This window comes from Marmota flaviventris, chromosome 8 (genome assembly GCF_047511675.1).
Source record: "Marmota flaviventris isolate mMarFla1 chromosome 8, mMarFla1.hap1, whole genome shotgun sequence".
In the NCBI taxonomy this organism is placed as follows: domain Eukaryota; kingdom Metazoa; phylum Chordata; class Mammalia; order Rodentia; family Sciuridae; genus Marmota; species Marmota flaviventris.
In genome coordinates this window covers 13,793,685-13,813,952 of record NC_092505.1, presented here as the reverse complement: position 1 = coordinate 13,813,952, position 20,268 = coordinate 13,793,685, and the positions used below count along the sequence as shown (strand labels likewise).

Sequence of the window (20,268 nt, the reverse complement as noted above, 5' to 3'; positions counted from 1 at the left end):
GTCCTTTTCTGTCTCAGTATCAGCCAACATATACCTTAACAGAATGAAATCATATTTTAAAATGTATTTATAACATAAATTAATTTTCTCACTATATATGCTAATAGAGAGAATTTAGAATATTTAAAATGTATGGAAAATCAGCAGGCTGTACTTAATCCATCATCTTGGGAGAACATCTACTTATATTTCAGTTGGGATCATTATACAAATGCAGTTTGATCCATTGAATATAATAGCACACTTCTTTGTCAAGTAATTATAAATTCTTCAAAAGGACACTTTCAGTATCTGTAGAATATACCATTCCATGGAAATTTAATCACTTATTTTAACCATTTTTATAATTTTAAACATTGAAGCTCCTCCCACTTCTTGACCATAAGAAATTTTATACAACTTCTATTTTCCTCTATATCTTAGGATACTTCCTTAGAGTAGATTTCCAAGGGTTGAGTTTCCAAGGGTTAACTAAATTAAAGGGTTTTGACATTTTTGTTATTTGATACATATTATCCAAATTTCCCTCCAGAAAGGTTAGAGCAGTTTAACCTCTACAACCATGTAAATAGAGCCTATTAATCTTATGCTGGCAGGTGTTAAATATAAATTTAGCTGCATTTTCAAATTTATATTGTAATTCTATTTTGAAGTAATTTAGAACTACCAAGATATAATAATTGAATATAAGACTTAAATAATAGCTCAATTTGTAAGTGCAATAGTGTTGACTTTTATAATAATATCATTTGGCAAATAAAAATAAGTGGAACATTTGTATGACTCTAAAATTACCTGATTCGATTTAGAGAGAATAATATGATAACTATTGTAGATATCTAAGGGGCTGTGGATGTTGACAGTCATTTACAAGGAAAACTTTATGATACTGTGCTGTTTAGTACTGGATTACTACGTCAGCTATAGATATGTATACTTTTCTGCGTTAAGTGCTATAGGTATAAATTGTCATTGTCCTTAGAAGCTTATTTCTGGACGTATTTTCATTAGTTAACCAGAAAAAAAATGAGAGCACAAGAGTTTGTGAACTGCCATGTGATCCGGCCTGTGCAATGGATTGAGATTTTTGCTAATATGTAGCTCTAGGATTCTAATAGTACTTGACAGAAAATCAATCCTTTTGAATTTTGTTTGCCAGCAAATTACCAGTTTTAAGAAGCTTTGGGGTGTTTAATTTACAAGTATGGCAGGTACTTCAGATCATAAGAAATCTCAGTTCTTATGTGGATTGAAGTACCGATGCTAAATGTTGCTGGCTGGCTTTCTATGGAGTGTGTGTGTGTGTGTGTGTGTGTGTGTGTGTGTGTGTGAGAGAGAGAGAGAGAGAGAGAGAGAGAGATATCTAACCCAAACAGATAATGCATATGGAGATGACTTGTAAACTTCAAAGTGCTGTATAAGCAAAGCTTTACTATTTGTTCATAGACAATCCTGACCTATATGACATTTTTAACTCCATCCATCTTGAAAAAGAAAGAATTCTTATACTAAGGTCATGCCATAGGTAGACAGAGATCATTGCACTATAATTTTTTCACCTGTACGCTAAGAAAAGTTTTATATTTTATTTGGAAAGAGTACTAAAAGTCTTGCAAAAGTTCACTAAGTGAACACATCCTATGATCTAACTAGGTTAATTCAGTTAACAATCAGTATTCAGCAACTTGGAAACCAGCGGGACTGTGGAGTTCACTGTGTTTTATTTGTTTGTCTGTAATGGTGAGGCATTCTCTGATAGGCAAAGAGTCCCCGTCTGTTCTGGGGTGCTCAGCAGCCTTTGTTACCACACAAACTCCTTTATCTGGTGACTAGACTGTGCCCTCATTAGAGGCCAAGCTTCAAGTATATCAAATGTGATCTTACTTCAAAGAATCATCCTAGAAGTGCCAGTGGGATGTCTAAACCACCCTTCAGTTACACATGAATCATTCCATGGGAGAAAGCTTGTAGTCTATAAATTGGATTACTTTTTGGGCACTTGTCTTCTGTTCAGAAGCAAAAGAAAATTAAATGCTGACATTGTTCTCTCACAGATTTAATCTTTGTATTTCTATGATTTTGTTGAAAGGAGAAAAAAAGTGTGTGAAGATGCTAGGTAAACCCCATAGTTTACAACCTGTTAAAATTCAGGGTGTGAGTTATGTATGTCCTGGGCATTTCCACAGCTCCATGGATGTGACCTTCTGCAAAGTTTTATTTGACTGCACTGTACAATTTCATGGTGGTATCTCAGCTTCAGGAAGGAAAAACAGATCAAGCTTGACATTTTCCATTCACAGCTGAACCAGTTAATCATAGAGTGGAGGGCACTGAAGGGTAAGCTAATCAGAAAGGCCCAGAAAACAGGGTGAGGCAGCATCCATTAGGTTAGCACAGATTGCATTGATCAGTGACACCCAGGCCTGAGATTTCCTATGACCCATTTGCACTAAGATGCCTGTTTTGAAAAAGGGCAGGTTGCAAAAAGGTGACCCATGGAGCAGACGGATCACCCAAAGAAGCTTTTAAAAGTGGGAAAAGAGTTACCTCTCCGCGAGGCTTCGAAACTATCAAAAAGATTAATTCTCTGGATGTCATAGGTTAATGTGGTGTTCGGCATCAGGGTTCGGTTTCTGTTAATGCTGGTGACTGCAAACTTGAAAGCTAGTTCTTCCACATTAACAGGTTCGTTTTCCACAGTTTCAAAAATCCCTCCTGCAAAAGCAAAAGAGATGGACGAGAAGCATTAGTCACATGATTCATCTATAACTTTTTTTTAAGAAGACAAATGGTAACTACAAACGAAAGACCTAACTTGATAAATGGTCTAAGCAGACCCCAAATCCAGGGCTAACATAAGTTTATGAGCATGTGTCATAGGCAGACAAATAGGTCTAATGGCATATGATCCTGAAGGTTTAAATTCAATGGTGGCATGTATAATACCTCTCAGACGGTGAATATATTCCAGATATTTTGTAGCATGAAAATGTAACTGATAATAAAGCAGAGAGCAATTTTCCACTGTTTGGACAAGAATGGAATTGGTCCTTGACCTGAAGATAATTTGAGCTCTATCCTGTTAGGACCACCCTTCCTTATAATGAAGCTCTTTCTGTTCAGATGCAGACATTCTAGATTCCAACGAGATCACACAGAGAGATGAGTGGGCTCAAAATGGGACACATACTCTTTCAAATGAAAGCATCATTTCTACACTTCATGGGTTAGAATTCTGAGCCATGTATTCTAGCAATGTATTCTAGTACTTTCTGAAGTGCATGGGCAGATTCAAAGAACTCTTTTTTCTTTTCGTTTTCTTTCTTTCTTTCTTTTTGAAATTTTGTTTGGTTGTTCCCAAAAGCAAACCTGTATACCATCTCTGAAGAAATATGTGCCTTTGCTTAGTTCGGATATCTTAAACATGAAGATTTCACTAGAAGAAATGATATGAAATATTAGTGCTTCAAGCCTCATCAGAGAATTCAGCTCTGGCTTTTTTTTTTTTTTTTTTTTTGAGGCTTTGATGGTGGATAGAGACATGTTAGTACTGGTAACTATGCATTCTTATTGTACTTTAAGTGCTATTCTGGGATTATTGATAGACACGGAGTGCTCGCATTCGGTAGAAGTCCCCTTAAATGACCTCCACTTAACTTACTCCTTGATTGACCCAAACTCATTTCCTTTAAAAATGCATATGAACTGATGTCCCTGGAATTCTGAATACTTGAGACTCTCAGGCTGCTGTTTATCTGCTCTTGCCATTCTGTAATTCCTTACCAAAGTTAGTTGTAGGTTTTCCCTAAACTTGCCTGTGCTAGATCTATTTGTAAATTCATTAATAATGCTTTGTACTCAAGAAAAAATATGTACCAAAAAATCTGAAATTAATATCATGAATTGGGAGTTTGATATATCAGCATTCTTTTTTTTTTTTTGGAGAGCTCCAAATGATAGATGCAAATTGAAAGTAATTACTTTCATCCTGCTTTGAAAGAATAGTAAATAAATGCACATCTATAACTTTTCTGATAAACTGACATTCTCTATAAAATAGCTACTATAGTGTCAGATTGAAAGCTAAGAAGGTTTATACAGAACAAATTTGGCTCCTTTTGGACATATTTCTGGCATTTATAGACCAATGTTAGGAGTCATTCACATATTGATCATTTCCCTGTTCCTAGAGAAACCATAACTGAAAACTATGTGATGATATTGGGTGATCATTTTAAACTTCACCTAAAGACCTGCATGAAACATTTACTCAGAAATGAGTGTTGGGAATGAATTTACTTTTCCAGTGAATTTTTGGTTTTCTTTTGCTGGGTAATTACAAACAGGGATTTGGAGCTGGATTTCTAGTTCCTCAGAAATTTTGATGAATGTTTGAGAGGAAAGTGATAAAATTTGGAAAATAGACACTTGGTCACCAAAAGAAGATGGCTGTAAGGTGAGTTCACCCTCACTGTCAAGCTGGCACACACAGCAGATCCAATCATTATTAGCAACTATTTGTTTTCTCATTATTCCCTCCCATACCCAGTGAGCCCTCACACAGACAGTGTGTTTAACTCAGAACCACTATTCCTATGGAAATCAAGTCATCTAAAGACATCCAGGCTGCAACTATTTAGGAAAAAAGTTAATCACAGGCTGAGGTGTGAGCACCATTAATCTGTGTAGGGTAGGTAGGTAGGTAGGTAGGTGCCGCAGTCCGGCTGTAGCAAAGTAACCGGGGGGTGACGACGAGCAACTTGTGTAGATTGATACAGCAGGAGTGGGAGCCCTTTATTGTAGGACAGGAGGGGTATATATACATTCCACACAGCTTATCTTAATTAACATAAACTAGATACAGCAGTCAACCAATACGGAATCTCCACACTTAATGGCTCTCTGGCGTTACTACACAAACCACTTCCTCTGGCAAAATGCCAGGCGCCATCCTGACTTGTTTACAGACCCTAACAGGTAGGAAAATCACTTTAACAGGAAACAGAAATTCTGAATCCTGGACATTGGTTAACCTGATTCCCCTTCCAGGAGGATCTTTAAGTATTGAGATGAAAGTCACCGTGAAATAGCTCTTTTATGTATATTTCATTTAAACTTTATAACATTCAGGGTAGCAGATACTTTTCCTGTCTTTCTAAAAAGTGAACAGGGAGATTATTTTACCCAGCTTACTCAAGGTTGTAAATCTGTGACAAACTCAGATGTCTGACTGTCCAACCAGTGAGTGCCATCAACTTCTTCAAGCTCTTTCTATTGCTCCTGTCCAGCAAGGGCTTTAGCTGCTGCCTTGTGTTCCTTGTCTGTGAAGCAATTGATATAAGACAAAAGTCCTCTGAAAGTCCAGCTGCTCCCCAGGGAAAGGCTGGTATTGTTCGCCTCCTGCTCACCTCAGAGCCATTCCTTTGGGATACCGTTTCCTTTCCCACACATCTGAGTGTTCCTGGGTTTAAGAAAATTATGTGTTTTGATATGTGTTTAGGTGGTGTGTAGGTGAATTCTGTTTTGTCATTTTGAGAACAATTTCTTTTATTCCTTTGCCAAATGAGAATTACACGTTGTGTCATTAGCTCAGCACCCTATCGCTTTCTCCTTTTCTCTGAGAAAAGGGCATCTGACAAATACCCAAAACCCACAGTGATGTGAGGTATACAGAGTGCTGGAAAAGTACCAAGAAAGTGAAATATGATAAAAACAGGAGAAAGTTATTAATAGGAGCCAGACTAATACCTCACAGGGGGGGCAGACTGTTTAAGTATCCGCCGCTTCCTCCCTCCTCTGTCTCCCCCTAGCTTCAGGTTTAAGATGCAGAGTGTTTGATAGGAGGAATAGAGAGGGACACACACCTAGGAATATTTGCATGACCCTCCCTCCCTTCCTTCCTTTCTTTCTTCTAGATGGGTGTGGGCTACTAATGAGATTTTTAAAACCTTTTGTGGGGTCTGTGCATAGTGAACTCCGGCTCCAGCCATTTGGAAGCCAGGAGTACCATTGGCTAGGAGAGGAATCCCTACCTCGTTCATTCTACACTGCCTCTTCCTCCTCTGCTCTTGCACCTGCCTGATTCCCTCATCCATCATTCTCTCTTTTAAGGTCAGTGTCTCTTTTGCTTTCCCTTATTTGGATTGAACTGAGTATGACTTTTACTTCTAAAAATTTATTAGGCCATGGAAGGACTAAGGAAATGTGAAACTAAGAGACTAGCTCAGGCTCAAGGGAGAGAGGGAAAGCAGCCCCGCCTGGTTTATTTTTTCTCCACTTCCCAAACCAGGTCAGTGGGTGAGGAAAGGAGGGCAAACTCTGAGAGTTCAGGATGAAGTTCAGGAAGCCTTTCCTTTCTGCTGCACTTCTTGAGAAGTGCCGGAGCGAGGCAGTGCTGGCTGGGAGAAGCAGAACCTGCAGGTTGGATTTCCCACACTCTCTTCCATGACCTGCACCTCCTGTGAACCGGAGTCATGCAAAGTATGTCTGTGACTAAAAAGACAAAAGCCTTCAGGATGGCATGGACCAGGTTGAGTGAGTGCAGATCACACACCGGTCCTTGGGGAACTGAGGTCTTCTCTGCCTCATCACCAATAAGTATGACCAGGGTCTAAGGACATCATTAACGTGCACCCCAGCCTCTTTCCCAACCTTCCCCCAGAACCATTTGTGGCTTGATGTCTCAGGATAATTTGGATACACTGTCCAAGCTAAGGGTTAAAAACTAGAAGAGATTGACTTTTTGAGCTTTCATGTGAGTATTTGTGCTATTTAAAATGGCAGGGAAGGGTAAAAATTGTATTTCTTGTAAGTACCAAAATAAATATGAATTCTGAAAACTGAACATTTTTATGTTCTTAATAAATATGTATATTTAGGCTTTATTTTAGAAGGCCTGTGGTTTTCTTGATTTTCCCTGTTGTCCTTGCTGGGAAGAATAGACATTGGAACAAATAAGGCTAATGCTAAAAGGTTCTGTCCTTTGTACTCCATGTTCCCTTACTTCAGCAAAGGTACCACATGGTCACTCAACAAAGGCATGAAAAATAAGGAGTGTTCCCATATTTTGGAGTAGTTTTGATACTGTAAAACTTTTTCGTATGTCATTATTATGGGCCGACTTATGCTTCCCGAAATTCATTTGTTGAAGCCCTAATGCTAAAACTAGTACTTCAGAATGTGGCTACATTGGAAATGCGTTTTCAAAAAGGTGATTAGATTGAAATGAGCCAGGTAAGATGAGACCTGATCCATTCTGTCCTTATAAGAAAAGGAAATTTGGATGCACAGACATACATTCAACGTGAGCAGAGGAAGTCCACGTGAGGATGGGAGGAGGGAAGGAGACCTCAGGAGAAACCAGGCCTCTGAACCCTGGTCTTGCACTCCCAGCCTCCAGAACTATGAGAAAACAAACTGTCATTTAAGTCACCCACTTTCTGAAATCTTGTTGTGACAGCTCCAGGAAACTAATACATTCATTTTCTCTTTTTACCCTAAGGACTTTACAATTGAAACATGGACAATTTTAATGGAAATCACATCTGTGTAAGTCACATTTTCTTCTAACAAGATTCGGAATTTATCACAAAATAATTTAAGATGAACAGAGAGGAACTCACTAGAAATCATTTAGGCAGCAGAGTTCCATTATCATGGCAGTGTTTCTGTCTCTGTTGGGGAGACTCCTACACCAAGGAAGCTAGGTCATGGGCAGTTGTGTTTTGAGACCACATAGACACGGACAGAGGCTAGGGTGACATCCTGCACGTGGAATAGGTTGCCTTCAAGAGACCATGGTGGGTGGGATGAAGGGTGGTCAGGGCTTGTGGTTTGCACCACATCCCTCCATTTAGACTTAAAAAGAGAATTGTGCACAATCATACATTAGACTGTTGGGTTAATGACATGATCATTATAGGCAAAGGGCATCACGGAGAGAAGATGAGGACAGGAAGCTGTGCTTTTTATGAATACTCTTAAGTTGAGCCCAAAGCAATGGCAGATTTGTCAGGCTTTCTCTATCACTATAATGAAGTACGTGAAACAATTTATAATTAGAAAATATTTATCTTGGCTCTTTGGGAGATTTCTGTCCATGATGGATTGACCCTAAAGCTTTGGATCTGTGGTGAGGAGAAAATTGCTCATCTCATGAGCAGAAACAAAGGTGAAGGGAGGAAGATTAGGGTCACACAATTCCCCTCAAGAGCATAATGAGATGACCTAAGGACCTCCCATGCGACCCTACTCTTAAGATCCATAGTGCCTTCCAATAAGTCATTCTGGAAACCACACGGACCTTGAGTGGATACTGTGGTATCCAGCAAATGGTTTCCAAACTTTCCTAACTCTTATGCCTTAACTACAGAGTCATTCTGCCCAGGGATGTGGCCCAGCCAACTCTAGGTAAAAAAGAGCCAGGCTGGCTCAAGATTTTATTAATTAAATTTTCTAGGTCCCAAGAGTAGTTGATAGCCCATTTCTTAACCTGCTTTCCAGTCACTGTTTCCACGAAGCAGAAAAAGTATAATATGGTAGAAATTGAGGCCCTTCCTATGGTACATAACTTCAAAAGAAGCAATTCTACTCTTATCAGCTCCCTCTAGATGGCACCTCTGCTGGAAGATAAGTGGGAAATATAAAAATTACTTCCCTCCTCCCCAACATTAAAAAAAGAAAAAAAAAAAAAAAAGAAACCAATGTTCCATTGTGCCACGGAATTTGCCTCATTTCATGATGAGCAAAAACAGAAGAGTAATGCTATTCAACCTTGTTCCTGTAAAAGAAATATTGTTCTGACTCAATTTATCACGTCATGGTGAACATATTCCAATAATAACCATTGTAGAAGTATAAGATTACACTCCACATTCTATTTTTTTTTTTTACTTTGATTCATGGTTACGTATATGATGACCATGATTCTATTGATGATCTCATACATTCATTCACTCAATGACTCATTCATTCATTTATATATAAAATGTCTTGCCTATTACAAAACAGATACTGTTCGAGGCACTGAGAATACGCCAGGAAAGAAAAGAGAAAAAAAATCTGACTTTCGGAGCTTTCACTCAGGAAACTGATCACAGACAGGAAAAATAATAGGCTGTGGGTTTTATTCTGAGTGACATGGAAGCCAGTGGTGTGCTTTGAGCAGAGCAGTAAAATGATGTATTTCAAAAGAATCACCCTGGCTTCTGTATTAAATCTGGAAGTTGCACATTTTTGTGTACATCTGGTAATCCCAGCTGCTTGGAAGGCTGAGACAGGAGGATTGCAAGATCAAGGTCGACCTAGGCAACTTAGCAAGACCCCTCCTCAAAATAAAATAAAAAGGGCTGAGAATATAGAACTGCCATAGAGCACCTGAGGTTTCATACCGGTACTGGGGGGGAAAAAGTAAGAAAAAAATAAAAGAAAAAGAATGAACTGAAGGGAGGAGAGGAGCAAAAACAAGAAAGACATAGGGAGATCTGCTCTTGAACCTGTTGCAATATAACATTATTACAATTTTGTAACAATATCACATTATTGAGACATTGTTATAATATTACATTATTACAATATTATAACAATGGATTATTATAATAAGAGGCTAGTCACATAACACAGGTGAAAGATGATGGATTGATTCAGATTTGTGATGTTGGGGTGAGGCAAAACTTGGTTGGATTCTGGGTAAAATCTAAAGGCAAACCACACAGGATTTGATGACAAAACATGCGTGAGAAGAGTGTCGAGGAAGACTTGAGTTTTGGGGCCTGAAGTTGCTATGAACCATGATGAGATACAGTGCAACAGGCACTCAACTGAAGACATGATTATTCCATGCTGTCTATTAAAAATCCAGCAATGGGAGCAAGTGGGATGCTGCCAGTGTCCTGATTTTGGACTTGTGACCCTTGTAAACACAAGAGAATAAATTTCTGTTGTTTAAAGCAGCCAAGTTTGTGGTAATTTGTTATGGCAGCAGAAACTAATACATAATCAGATTAACTTAAGAAAGCTTTAATATTGACTGCTTTTAAAACCTTTGATTCTATTTTTATTTGATACATAAGAAATGTACATATTTCTGGAGTATAGTGATATTATACATACATACATACATATATACATGCATATATATATATACATATATATACACACATACATACATATATATATATAGTCTGTAGGGATCAAATCCATAATTAGTGTGCACATCACCTCTGCTATTTATCATTTCTTTGTGATGAGAACATTCAAAATTTTCTCCTCTATTTTGAAATATAGAATCAATTATTAACTGTAGTCAGCACAGTAGGTCTTTAATGTCAGAACTTATATACAACCCTTTCTTTCTACCTATCAACCATTCTCTGCCAATATTTGCTGTTTTTAATTATTCTATTTATTTTCTCTTTGCAACGTATTATTTTATCCAGTACTTCTAATAAGCAATATCTAGCTCTCTAACTTGATTTTGCAAATCAGTGGTTTTTGCTTATTGTATTTTTATACCTTATTTTGAGTCTGACAGGGTCAGTCAGAATATGTAAATATAAAGAGGTTTATTGAAATATACATACACACATATATGTGTGTATATATATATATATATATATATATATATATATATGTATATATAAATTCCAATAAACCTCTTTCGCTCCTATAACTAGCTGCTTGTGCCCATTGTGACAAATTGTGAGTTCCCTAGGGAAGAAAGGGTGAACCATTAGCTAACAATCAAGAAATGGAAAGCTTAAGTAGTGTCGACTCCTGATTTGCATTCATGTAGAATAATAGCCTTTCCAGAAGCTATCAACGGAAACAAGATGGCAATTTGATCTATTCCTTCGCTGATAGCTGCTCCTTAAATATACAATATTATATTGCCTCCCTTTATTGCCTTGTCCATAATTCTAGTTTATTACATCATAAGCAATTTACTCTAGGCTTGTATTTACTGCACCTTTAATTTCAAGGTTACACATTTAATTCCTAAGATTCCCTTAGATCAATACTTTCTTCCTCAATCAGCTTCCCTCTTCCTGTTTTGCTTTTGGAAACCAGAAGTCTTGTTAAAGATCTCATGCTAGATGAATTTGGATGTGAAGCAGGTGTTCCCTGACCTAATGGAAAACAAATAAGAGATTTCTACCTTTCAGGAAGTCCTGAGTAAGGACAGACCTGTGGGTAAGGACAAAGATAGCTTCACTGATCTGGTGGCCTAGGACCAAACCTGCTACAAGGGTCTTCATGTATTATTGACCTTTGAAGAAGTAGAATTAGATTGATGTTGCATCTAGAAGGTAACAACATTTGAACCATCTCTTTGATACCTTCAAAAAGATCTGTATGAATACAGGAGGAATGGCCTTCTAGGAGGAGGAAAGGCCTTCTAGGAGGAGGAAAATATATCTACAGAGCAAGAATCACTGATAAGCCTCAGAGGGTAGCCAGTAAAGTAAAGGTTATGGGTTATGGATCATTCTGCAGATAGCACCAGAAATTTTTCTCAATAAATTTTTATTGAAAATTTGAAAACAAAAACACCTCTCCAAAGCCAAAATTACTCTTATTTCAGTATTATGCATATTCACTTTAATTCATGAAACACTGAGCATGTGTTAATGTCTAGGGCTATGTTAGCAGCAGTAGAAGATCCAAAGATGAAAGACCCTTGGTTCTTATTTCCAGGAGAGTTTCCAGCTCATTGGAATAGATCACATTACTGGTGGGAGATTGCTGAAAAGGAAGCTCTGGATCTTGCATCAACAAAGCAAGAAGCTCATTCTTCATAACCTGTTACGTGGAATTCTTTCTGATTCCTCTAGCCAGAGAAAAACTCTTGTCTTTGGATAAAATAAAATATACTGAATATTAGGGGGAAATAGGCATTACAGAAAATAGTGTTGAAGCTCCTCAAGAAACTAAATACCAACTACCATATGATCCAGCTATCCCACTGGTAGGAAATGAATTGAACATGTTGAACAGACACTTCTACTCCCATGTTTATTGCAACATTATTCACAAAAGCCAGGATAAGGAATTAGCTTAAATGTCTCTCCTTAGATGAATGCATAAAAATGTGGTATTATATACACAATAGAATACTATTTAGACAAAGAAAACATAAAACCCTATTATTTTTGACAATATAGATGGACCTGGAGGATATCAAGTTAAATGAAATAGGTCAGGCATAAAAAGACAACATCACACGGTTTCATTTATAAATGGAGTATTGAAAGTTGATCTCACAGAGAAGTTGAGAGTACAGTAATGGTTATCACAGACTAGGGACAATAGTAGGGTGGAAGGTGGGGGAGAATCAGGCCAATGGGTATGATGTTATGTTAGACAGGAGGGGCAATAAGCTCTGGTGCTCTGGGGCACAGCACGGGGATCTAATCAACAATAATGCATTATATATCTCAAATCAGAAGAGAATCTTGAATGTACTTACCATAAAGAAATGGTACTAGTTTAAGCTGATGGTCATGAGGACAATTTTGAGCATGCCACTACCCAATAGATACATGAATCAAAAATCCCATTGTATGTTGTTAATATGTACAAATATTATGTGTCAATTAAAACTTATCTTCAGCCCAGAGCCTGCTTTTTTCTTGATGTTAGGGACAGTGCTAATTGAAATCTGCCCTCTGCCAGGGCTTAATGCAGTGATTTGGACACAGCATATTTTGGTCCCAGTAAATGATCATGCAGTCAAATTGATTCTCTTCCATGTGCCTTAGTACTGTGCCTTCTAAAGCAATTTGTTCTGCCAAGATAAGGAAGCCTGCTCCAGAGGTGGGAGAGAAGGAGGTTGGCTGTTGAGGTATGTAGCGAGACTGCCTGGCCTTCCCCCTTCCTTCCTGTTAGCAGTGATTGCTTTCTCCCTCCCAACCATTATGTCCTGTTGTCCCCAGGCACTTTTAAGGCTGTGATCCTCTCTAAATGCTCACTTTTCATCAGGCTGCCAGTGCCTTCATATCATGGAGGAATGGCTCATCTCTGATTGCAGCAGATTTCTGGCAAGAACCAGGAATATTGCCAAGGAATTCATGCCAAACTCTTATTCTTATGAAACTCTGAGATTGCTTTAATGCCTCTTGAGAGCAGTTACATTTTCAGCTGTTAACATCTCATTTAAACGACACATATTTACGCTCACGATTCCATTTATCTGCTTATTAATGAAATGAATGAGGTATGCCAAGTTCACAGCCTGTCGTAGTCCAAGGAAACGAGGTTTATGTGTTTCATCCCAATTTTCTAGTTTACTTCCCCTCTGCTTCTGCTATTCCTCAAGCTGAATTTTCTTCTTGCTGAGAAGGAAATATTGCTGTTAAACACAGGGATTGACATCTGAATCCGGAACAAATGGAAACTCATAGCTCCAGCAGAGCAGCATTCACCCCTGCGTGTACACAGCAAGGGAGTCTAGTGGCCAAACATGTTCGGGAAGCACTGTTGAGGGTCACTCCCCTTAGAAATTCACACTAGAAAATAATATACAAGTCACTCAGAAGTCATGCAATTAAAAAAAAGGCAAAAATTTGACTATTTAGCTCCTTATGTTCCTCAAATTAATTTGATTAGAGGACAGTTTTCCTTGTAACTGTGGCATGCTCTGGAATTGATTGATAATCACCTTTTGAAAAGTTTAATCCAGAGATCTGTTTTCAATGGGACTGGCTCAAATAATTTGCAATGTTAAGTATTATTTTCATACCATTTTAATGAGAAGTTAGGTGCTTGATCAGAAACAAACCCTTGAATTATGATATTGCTTCTTAAGAAATTAATATTAGATATATGCAATCAATTTTTACCTCCTTCTTCCACAAAAATAACCTACACATTTAGATGGTCTGTCTGTCTATGAAAGAAAGCATCTTTTTGTCAATCATATCTCAAAGATATGCTGCAGGCAGGACGCAAGTCCTTGATATTTAATGTAAATATTTGAAAATGCAAGGTCCTTCACTGTAGTCTCTTCTTATTTTCTTTGGTCAATATTTTCTATTTGACTTTAAAAAATATCTCTGCATATTTCTAAGTGTTCCAGTTTATAAATTAACAAAGAACCCTTTAATAAAACATTTTATTCACTGATATTAAAAACTTTACATAATGATATTCTAGGCAACAGTAGTGTTTTGGAACATCTAAGAAGATCACAGAATCTTGGATGCATACACATATTTACCACAAGCACCTTCCTTTGAAGTCTCCAGTTGAAACTATTTATTATTGTTCATTATGTTTTCCAGACTCTGGTAGGTGTGCCTACTGAACATGATTTCCTAGGTTGCTCAGTTACACCCTGGGATCCAATGCCATAAACTGAAATGAGAGTTTGCATTGACATGAATAATGAAGAAGCTGAGAGAGGTTGTTTCTCAGAGAAAAATCTCTTTGTGAAGTAGTGAGGTCCCAGAGGAAGATATGCCAGACTAATACAGCCATCCGGGAAGGCTACAAGTTGATTAACAATAAAGCAGTTACATGGCGTGTCACAAAAGGATCTGTGTTTGGATTACAGCAAATAGGTACTTCTGGAAAAACAGACCATTATTTTTAAAGTACTAAAATCTGAAAGGCCACTTAATGCTTCTTTACCTATGTGAAAATGTGTTGCGCTGTGAATTCCTACAATGGACACCACTGTCCAACGTGAACGCAGTCACTTTCTCTTCAAAATAAGTTTATTTTAAAAACACCTAAATTGAGTAAACAGTTGAAAGAAAAAGTTAGTAACAAGATACAACTATATCACTATAAAACTATCACTATTAAAAATTTGGTGTATTTCTTTCCTTCTTTTCCCATGCATACCTGAATTTTCTTTGAAATGAAATAGTGAAGAAGACACGCCCCTATTTTTACCTGTCATTTCCACCAAATACTTTACCACAATCATCTCTCCTTGAAAACAACCGAGCTTTATAATGGATGTCTAATATTACATTGACTGGTTATGTCAGGCTTTATTCAATCCACCCCATTTTTTTGGGGGGCGGGTAAGTTGTTAACTTTTTCAAGTTGTATATCATATTGTGATGGACATAGGATACTTTCCTAGATTTCATTAGGAGAAAGAGAAGTAGCTTGAAATGTAATTATTAGATCATGAGGCATAAACAGTGCTGGCTTATGTTATATAATTAATGCTAAACAGGCTTATATAAGCAAAAGCTGAACAACCTACACTGTCTCCATAATGTAGAAATGCCCAGCTGAATTGCACACCCTGGCTCAGAATCTGTATGGTTTTAAGTGAGTTAGTGTCAGAGAATATTTAGTATTACTTTAATCTGCATGCCTTTGAATACTGGTGAATTTAATTTTAAAATTTTATTTACTACCTATTTCCATGTCTGTAGCTTTAAATTACTTATACCTGTACTTTGCCTGTTTTAATATCTTGAGCTAACATTGTTTATTATTGGTAGGTGACTTTCTTACCCAGAAGGATATAAAATCTTTGCTATCTTATTATTGCCAATGTTCTCTCAGTATATTATTTAGCTCTTCGTGCTGATTAGATTTCTTTTTAGGCAGATCAATGTTTACATTTTTATAATGTCAAATATATTGATTTTCTTCCTGTGAACATGAAGTATGTGTAAGAGTTACCAATATTCCTGGTTCTTTTCCTTTTGGATGTAAGGTTGGCTGTGCCTAACTTGGTGCCAGATGAGCTGAGTAACTAGCTCTGTTCAATGACTTGTGAGGAGAAATCACCTTTGTCACTTACTGGACAGAAGACCTAATGCCAGTGAGAGAATCCACAGAGCTGATTTCTGTTTCCCTCTGTCCAGTGGCTGGTCCAGTGCACAGGTAACAGCTGCTCCATCAGCCCAGGGCCCCTGAGGGACAACTTGTGTGGCAAAGTCTGCAACAGACTTGCCACAACCATTTCAGCAAGAGCACTGTTTTGGATTTTAAGCCTTTATTTGGGGCTATGACTCATCAGAGTAACTGAATCTAGCCTATGTGGGAATGTTGGAATATTTACAAAATTAAAAATCTCTCCTTTATCAGTGTAACTGATGAATATTCATTTATGTAATTGCTATTAGGAGTTTTATGACTTATTGGTAGTTTAGTAATCCATTTGAAATTTCTCCTGATGAATGGTTTAAGGATATAATCTTTTATGCTATATATAATTATAAACATAGATACTATTTGTAATTCTATGTATGTGCATATATGTATGTAATTTCCTAATGATATTTTATAACCCCTTTCCCATAATTGTTATATAATTTAATTTCTGGACTCTTCTGCCTTGACTATTCTGCCTATGTGTATGGAGTATCATGTCATATTAATTCTGGCTTTCCTATCTCATGGGTAAATGACTCTTCCTATAGGTTTCACTTATTCTTTATTGTAATATTTTTTTGAAATCATTTGCCTGTTTATTAATTGCAATTATCAGTAGAGAATATTTTAAACTAATAAATTTTTTTGAAACATTGAAAAGTATTCTAAGATTGTGGGACATTTATATCAAGACATTTATATTTATTGAACTTTATAGTTTTCAGAAGCAAATCACACATTAATATTTTAGAAGGGTTTTCATAGTTGAGTTTGGTCTTTTATAATATTTCCCTTCTGTTAATATTGATTATAATTATGTCTCTGTGTATATATTTATATGTACTTGCCTTTATACACTATTAATAAATATCTTAATTCCTTTGATTCATAATGTAATCATTTTCAAATATCCATCATTTCTGTTTTCCTCAATACACTGGCTAGAACTTTTAGAAGAAGAAAATCAGAGTGAATCTTATTTTGTTCATAATTTAAATTGAAATGTTTCTATTATTAAACCATTACCTACGGTTTGGAAGTTGGATTCAAATAGATATTATATTATTAATTTAATATAGAACATGAAATGCAAGTTAAAATAAATATAATTTATATTCATAACTCAAACAAAATGCCTTGGATTTTATTAAACATTTTCCAGAGTTCAATTTGCCCTTCTAATGAGATATTTTGTATGAATACATTTCTTTATATTAATTCATTCTTGCAATTCTGGAATAAATTATACTTGATCACCAAGAGTTTTTATTTCAATATGCTGCTAAATTTGATTTGTTGACTTTTTTATAGTGTTTTGCATCTTTATTAATAAATGAGAGTAACATACATGTTTTCTTTTTTGTGTGTATTAACTGTCAATTTTGTAATTAGAGTTTTCTAAAGTTAATAAAATGTAAAGAATGGTTTTCTAATGATTTCTGTTTCTTGGAAAAATATAGAAATTTCTTTAAGCATAAAAGAATTCATTAATAAAATTATATAGCTCTGAATGTGTCTATAAATTGTCTTTTGATGAATTTTTAAACTTTTTCTTTATGTATTGGTATTCTTGAATATATCTCAATAATTTATTTTAGGCTATTTCAATAAGAAATATTTAATCTCTTCAATATCTCATCTATTTCAATAAGATTTTAATAATTATTCTTATAACCATTTATTATTATTATTTAATCATAGTTATTGAAGTTGAAATTGTTATGTTGCCATTTGTATATTTCTCTCATTTAAACTATTTGTATTTTTTATTTTTTTATATTATTATTATTGTTGTTGTTTTTTATTATTATTGGGTACTGGGGATTGATTCCAGAGCCCCTTTACCACTGAGTTTCATCCTGAAACCTTTAAATTTTTTTAAATTTTGAAACAAATCTGAGATAAATTGCTGAGGCTGGACTTAGATCCTCCTGCCTTAGCATCTGAATTGCTGGGACTACAGGTGTATGCCACCACTCCTGGCTACATTAATTTGGGCGGGGGGGGGGTCCCGGGGGATTGTGTTCAGGGGTACTCAACCACTGAGCCACATCCTTACCCCTATTTTGTATTTTATTTAGAGACAAGGTCTCACTGAGTTACTTAGTGCCTCACTGTTGCTGAGGCTGGCTTTGAACTCACGCTCCTTCAGTCTCAGCCTCTGGAGCCGCTGGGATTACAGGAATGTACTACTGCGCCCAGCTACATTAATACTTTTTAATCAAAATAATCATTGCACATATTTCTGAGGTGTGGTGTGATAATTTGATACACATATACAATGTTTAATGAGATAACTAGCCTTTTCATCTTCTTAAAGAGTTATCATTTCCTTGTGCTGGAAATTCAAATTCCTGTATTCTAGTTCTTAATCAAATGTATAATAAATTGTTGTGAACTGCATGAGAACCTGTTTCTATGTTCCTGTATTTTTGTACCATTTTCCATCATCCCTTTTTCTCTCCTCCTTTTATTTTTCCTAGATTATAGTAACCTCTGTTCTACTCTCTTCTTCTATAAAATCAACTTTTTAGCATCCACATGTGAGTGAGACATGTGGTCTTTATTTTTCTGTGCCTGTCTTATTTTAATTTCACACAAAATGCCTTTCATCTCCATCCGTGTTGCTGCAAATGATGAGATTTCATTCTTTTTATGACAGTAGAGTAATCCATTCTGTGTATGTATCACATTTTCTTTACCCATTCACTCATCAATCGACACTTGGGTTGGTTCCATATCTTGCCTATTATGAATAGTGCTGCAATAAACATGAGAGTGTAGATGACAATTCAACATATTGATATCATTTCCTTTGGCTATATACATAATAGTGGGATAGTGAGATCATATGTTAGCTTTATTTTTAGCTATTTAAATTTTTTATTGGTGCATTGTGATTATATAAAGTAGTGGGATCCATTATGTCTTATTTGTATGAAATTTGATCAGTCTCATCCCCCATTCCTTCCAGTTCCTTTCCTTCCTCCCTCTGTTTGATTCTCGTGCTCTACTCCAATTATTGGTCTCCCTTCTATTATTATAATTTTTTTAAATTAGTGCATAATAATTATATAGGTGGGATTCACTGTTGTATATTTGTATATGGACATAACATAATTTGGTAGATTTTGTTTCCCAATACTTCCCCATGGCCTGCCCTTCTCCCTCCCTCTCCATTTTCTTCCTCCAAGCTATTGGTCTCCCTTCTATTTTTATCAGATCCCCCCTCATCCTCTTTTTAAATTTCTATATTTTTAGGAACTTCCAAACTGTTTTCCAAAAGTTCGTACTAATTTACATTCTCACTGATAGAGTATATGAATTATGAATTCCCTTTTCTCCTTATACTTGCTAGTTTTTTTCCTTTGTCTTTTTGGTTATAGCCATTCTAACTGGGGTAAGATGATATCTCACTGTAGTTTTGACTTTTTGATATTTGCTTTTATGAAATCAACTTTTTTGGAATCCACACATGAGTGAGACGTTTGGTTGCACTCATGATTTCTTTCCTGATGATTAGTGAAGTTAAACATTTTTGGGGGGTTCATTTTTGTGGGTGTATGTATTTTTTTGAGTAATCTCTATTCATATTATTTGCCTATTTTTAAACCAAATTATTTGTTGGTTGCTGTTTAGTATTTTGAGTTCCTTGTATATTGTCATTATTAACCTCATCCTGAATGAATAGTTTGCAAATGTTTTCTCCCATTCTCTTCACTATGTTGATTGTTCCTTAGCTGTGAGGAAGCTTCTTGGAATTGCTTAGGGCCTCACTAAATTACTGAGACTGGCTTTGAACTTGTGATCTTCTTGCCTCAGCCTCCCTAGGCCCTGAGATTACAGATGTGTACCACCACACCCAGCTTGAGTTGATTTGTTTTCATTTGTTTTTTTAGATATACAGGACAGTAGAATGTATTTTGACATATTGTACATACATGGAATATCAGTTATTCTAATTAGGATCCTATTCTTGTGAGTGTACATGATGTGGAGTTTTACAGGTTACATATTCATATATGAAGTCATGTTTGATTGACTCTGCTGTCTTTCTGATCTGATCCCCCTTCTCTTTCCTTCATTCCCCTTTGTCTAATCCAATGAACTTCTATTCTCCCCCCTTTATTTTGTGTTAGCATTGAGTTGATTTTTATATATGGTAAGAGGTAGGGGTCTAGTTTCATTCTTCTTCTTATGGATATCCGGGTTTTTCCCAGCACACAAGTTGAGGAGACTTGTCTTTCTCCAGCGTGTCCATGGTATCCAGCGTTCCTGGCATCCTTGTGGAAGATCAGCTGGCAGAAGTTGGAAATGTATTTCTGGGTCCTCTTATTTGAGTCCGTTGGTTCTGTGTCAGTGTGGTCCTCCTTCTTGCCTTTTCTCCTTCCCTCCATTCTTCTTTCTTCCTTCCTGCTAGCAATATCT

The 20,268-nt window shown here is 36.4% G+C and overlaps 1 protein-coding gene across 9 annotated transcripts in view; it reads right to left on the bottom strand.

Annotated features, from left to right (window-relative positions):
• Grik1 (glutamate ionotropic receptor kainate type subunit 1) overlaps positions 1 to 20,268 on the bottom strand; it is a 379,604-nt gene that overhangs the window by 142,578 nt on the left and 216,758 nt on the right. For 6 of the 9 annotated variants that reach the window (XM_027929135.3, XM_027929137.3, XM_027929136.3 and 3 more), the window contains exon 2: positions 2,548 to 2,715. The exons of the other annotated variants lie outside the window; for them this stretch is intronic. In XM_027929135.3, coding sequence (XP_027784936.1) covers positions 2,548 to 2,715 — 168 coding nt within the window. The remainder of the gene's footprint in view (positions 1 to 2,547; positions 2,716 to 20,268) is intronic. 9 annotated transcript variants of the gene reach the window in all.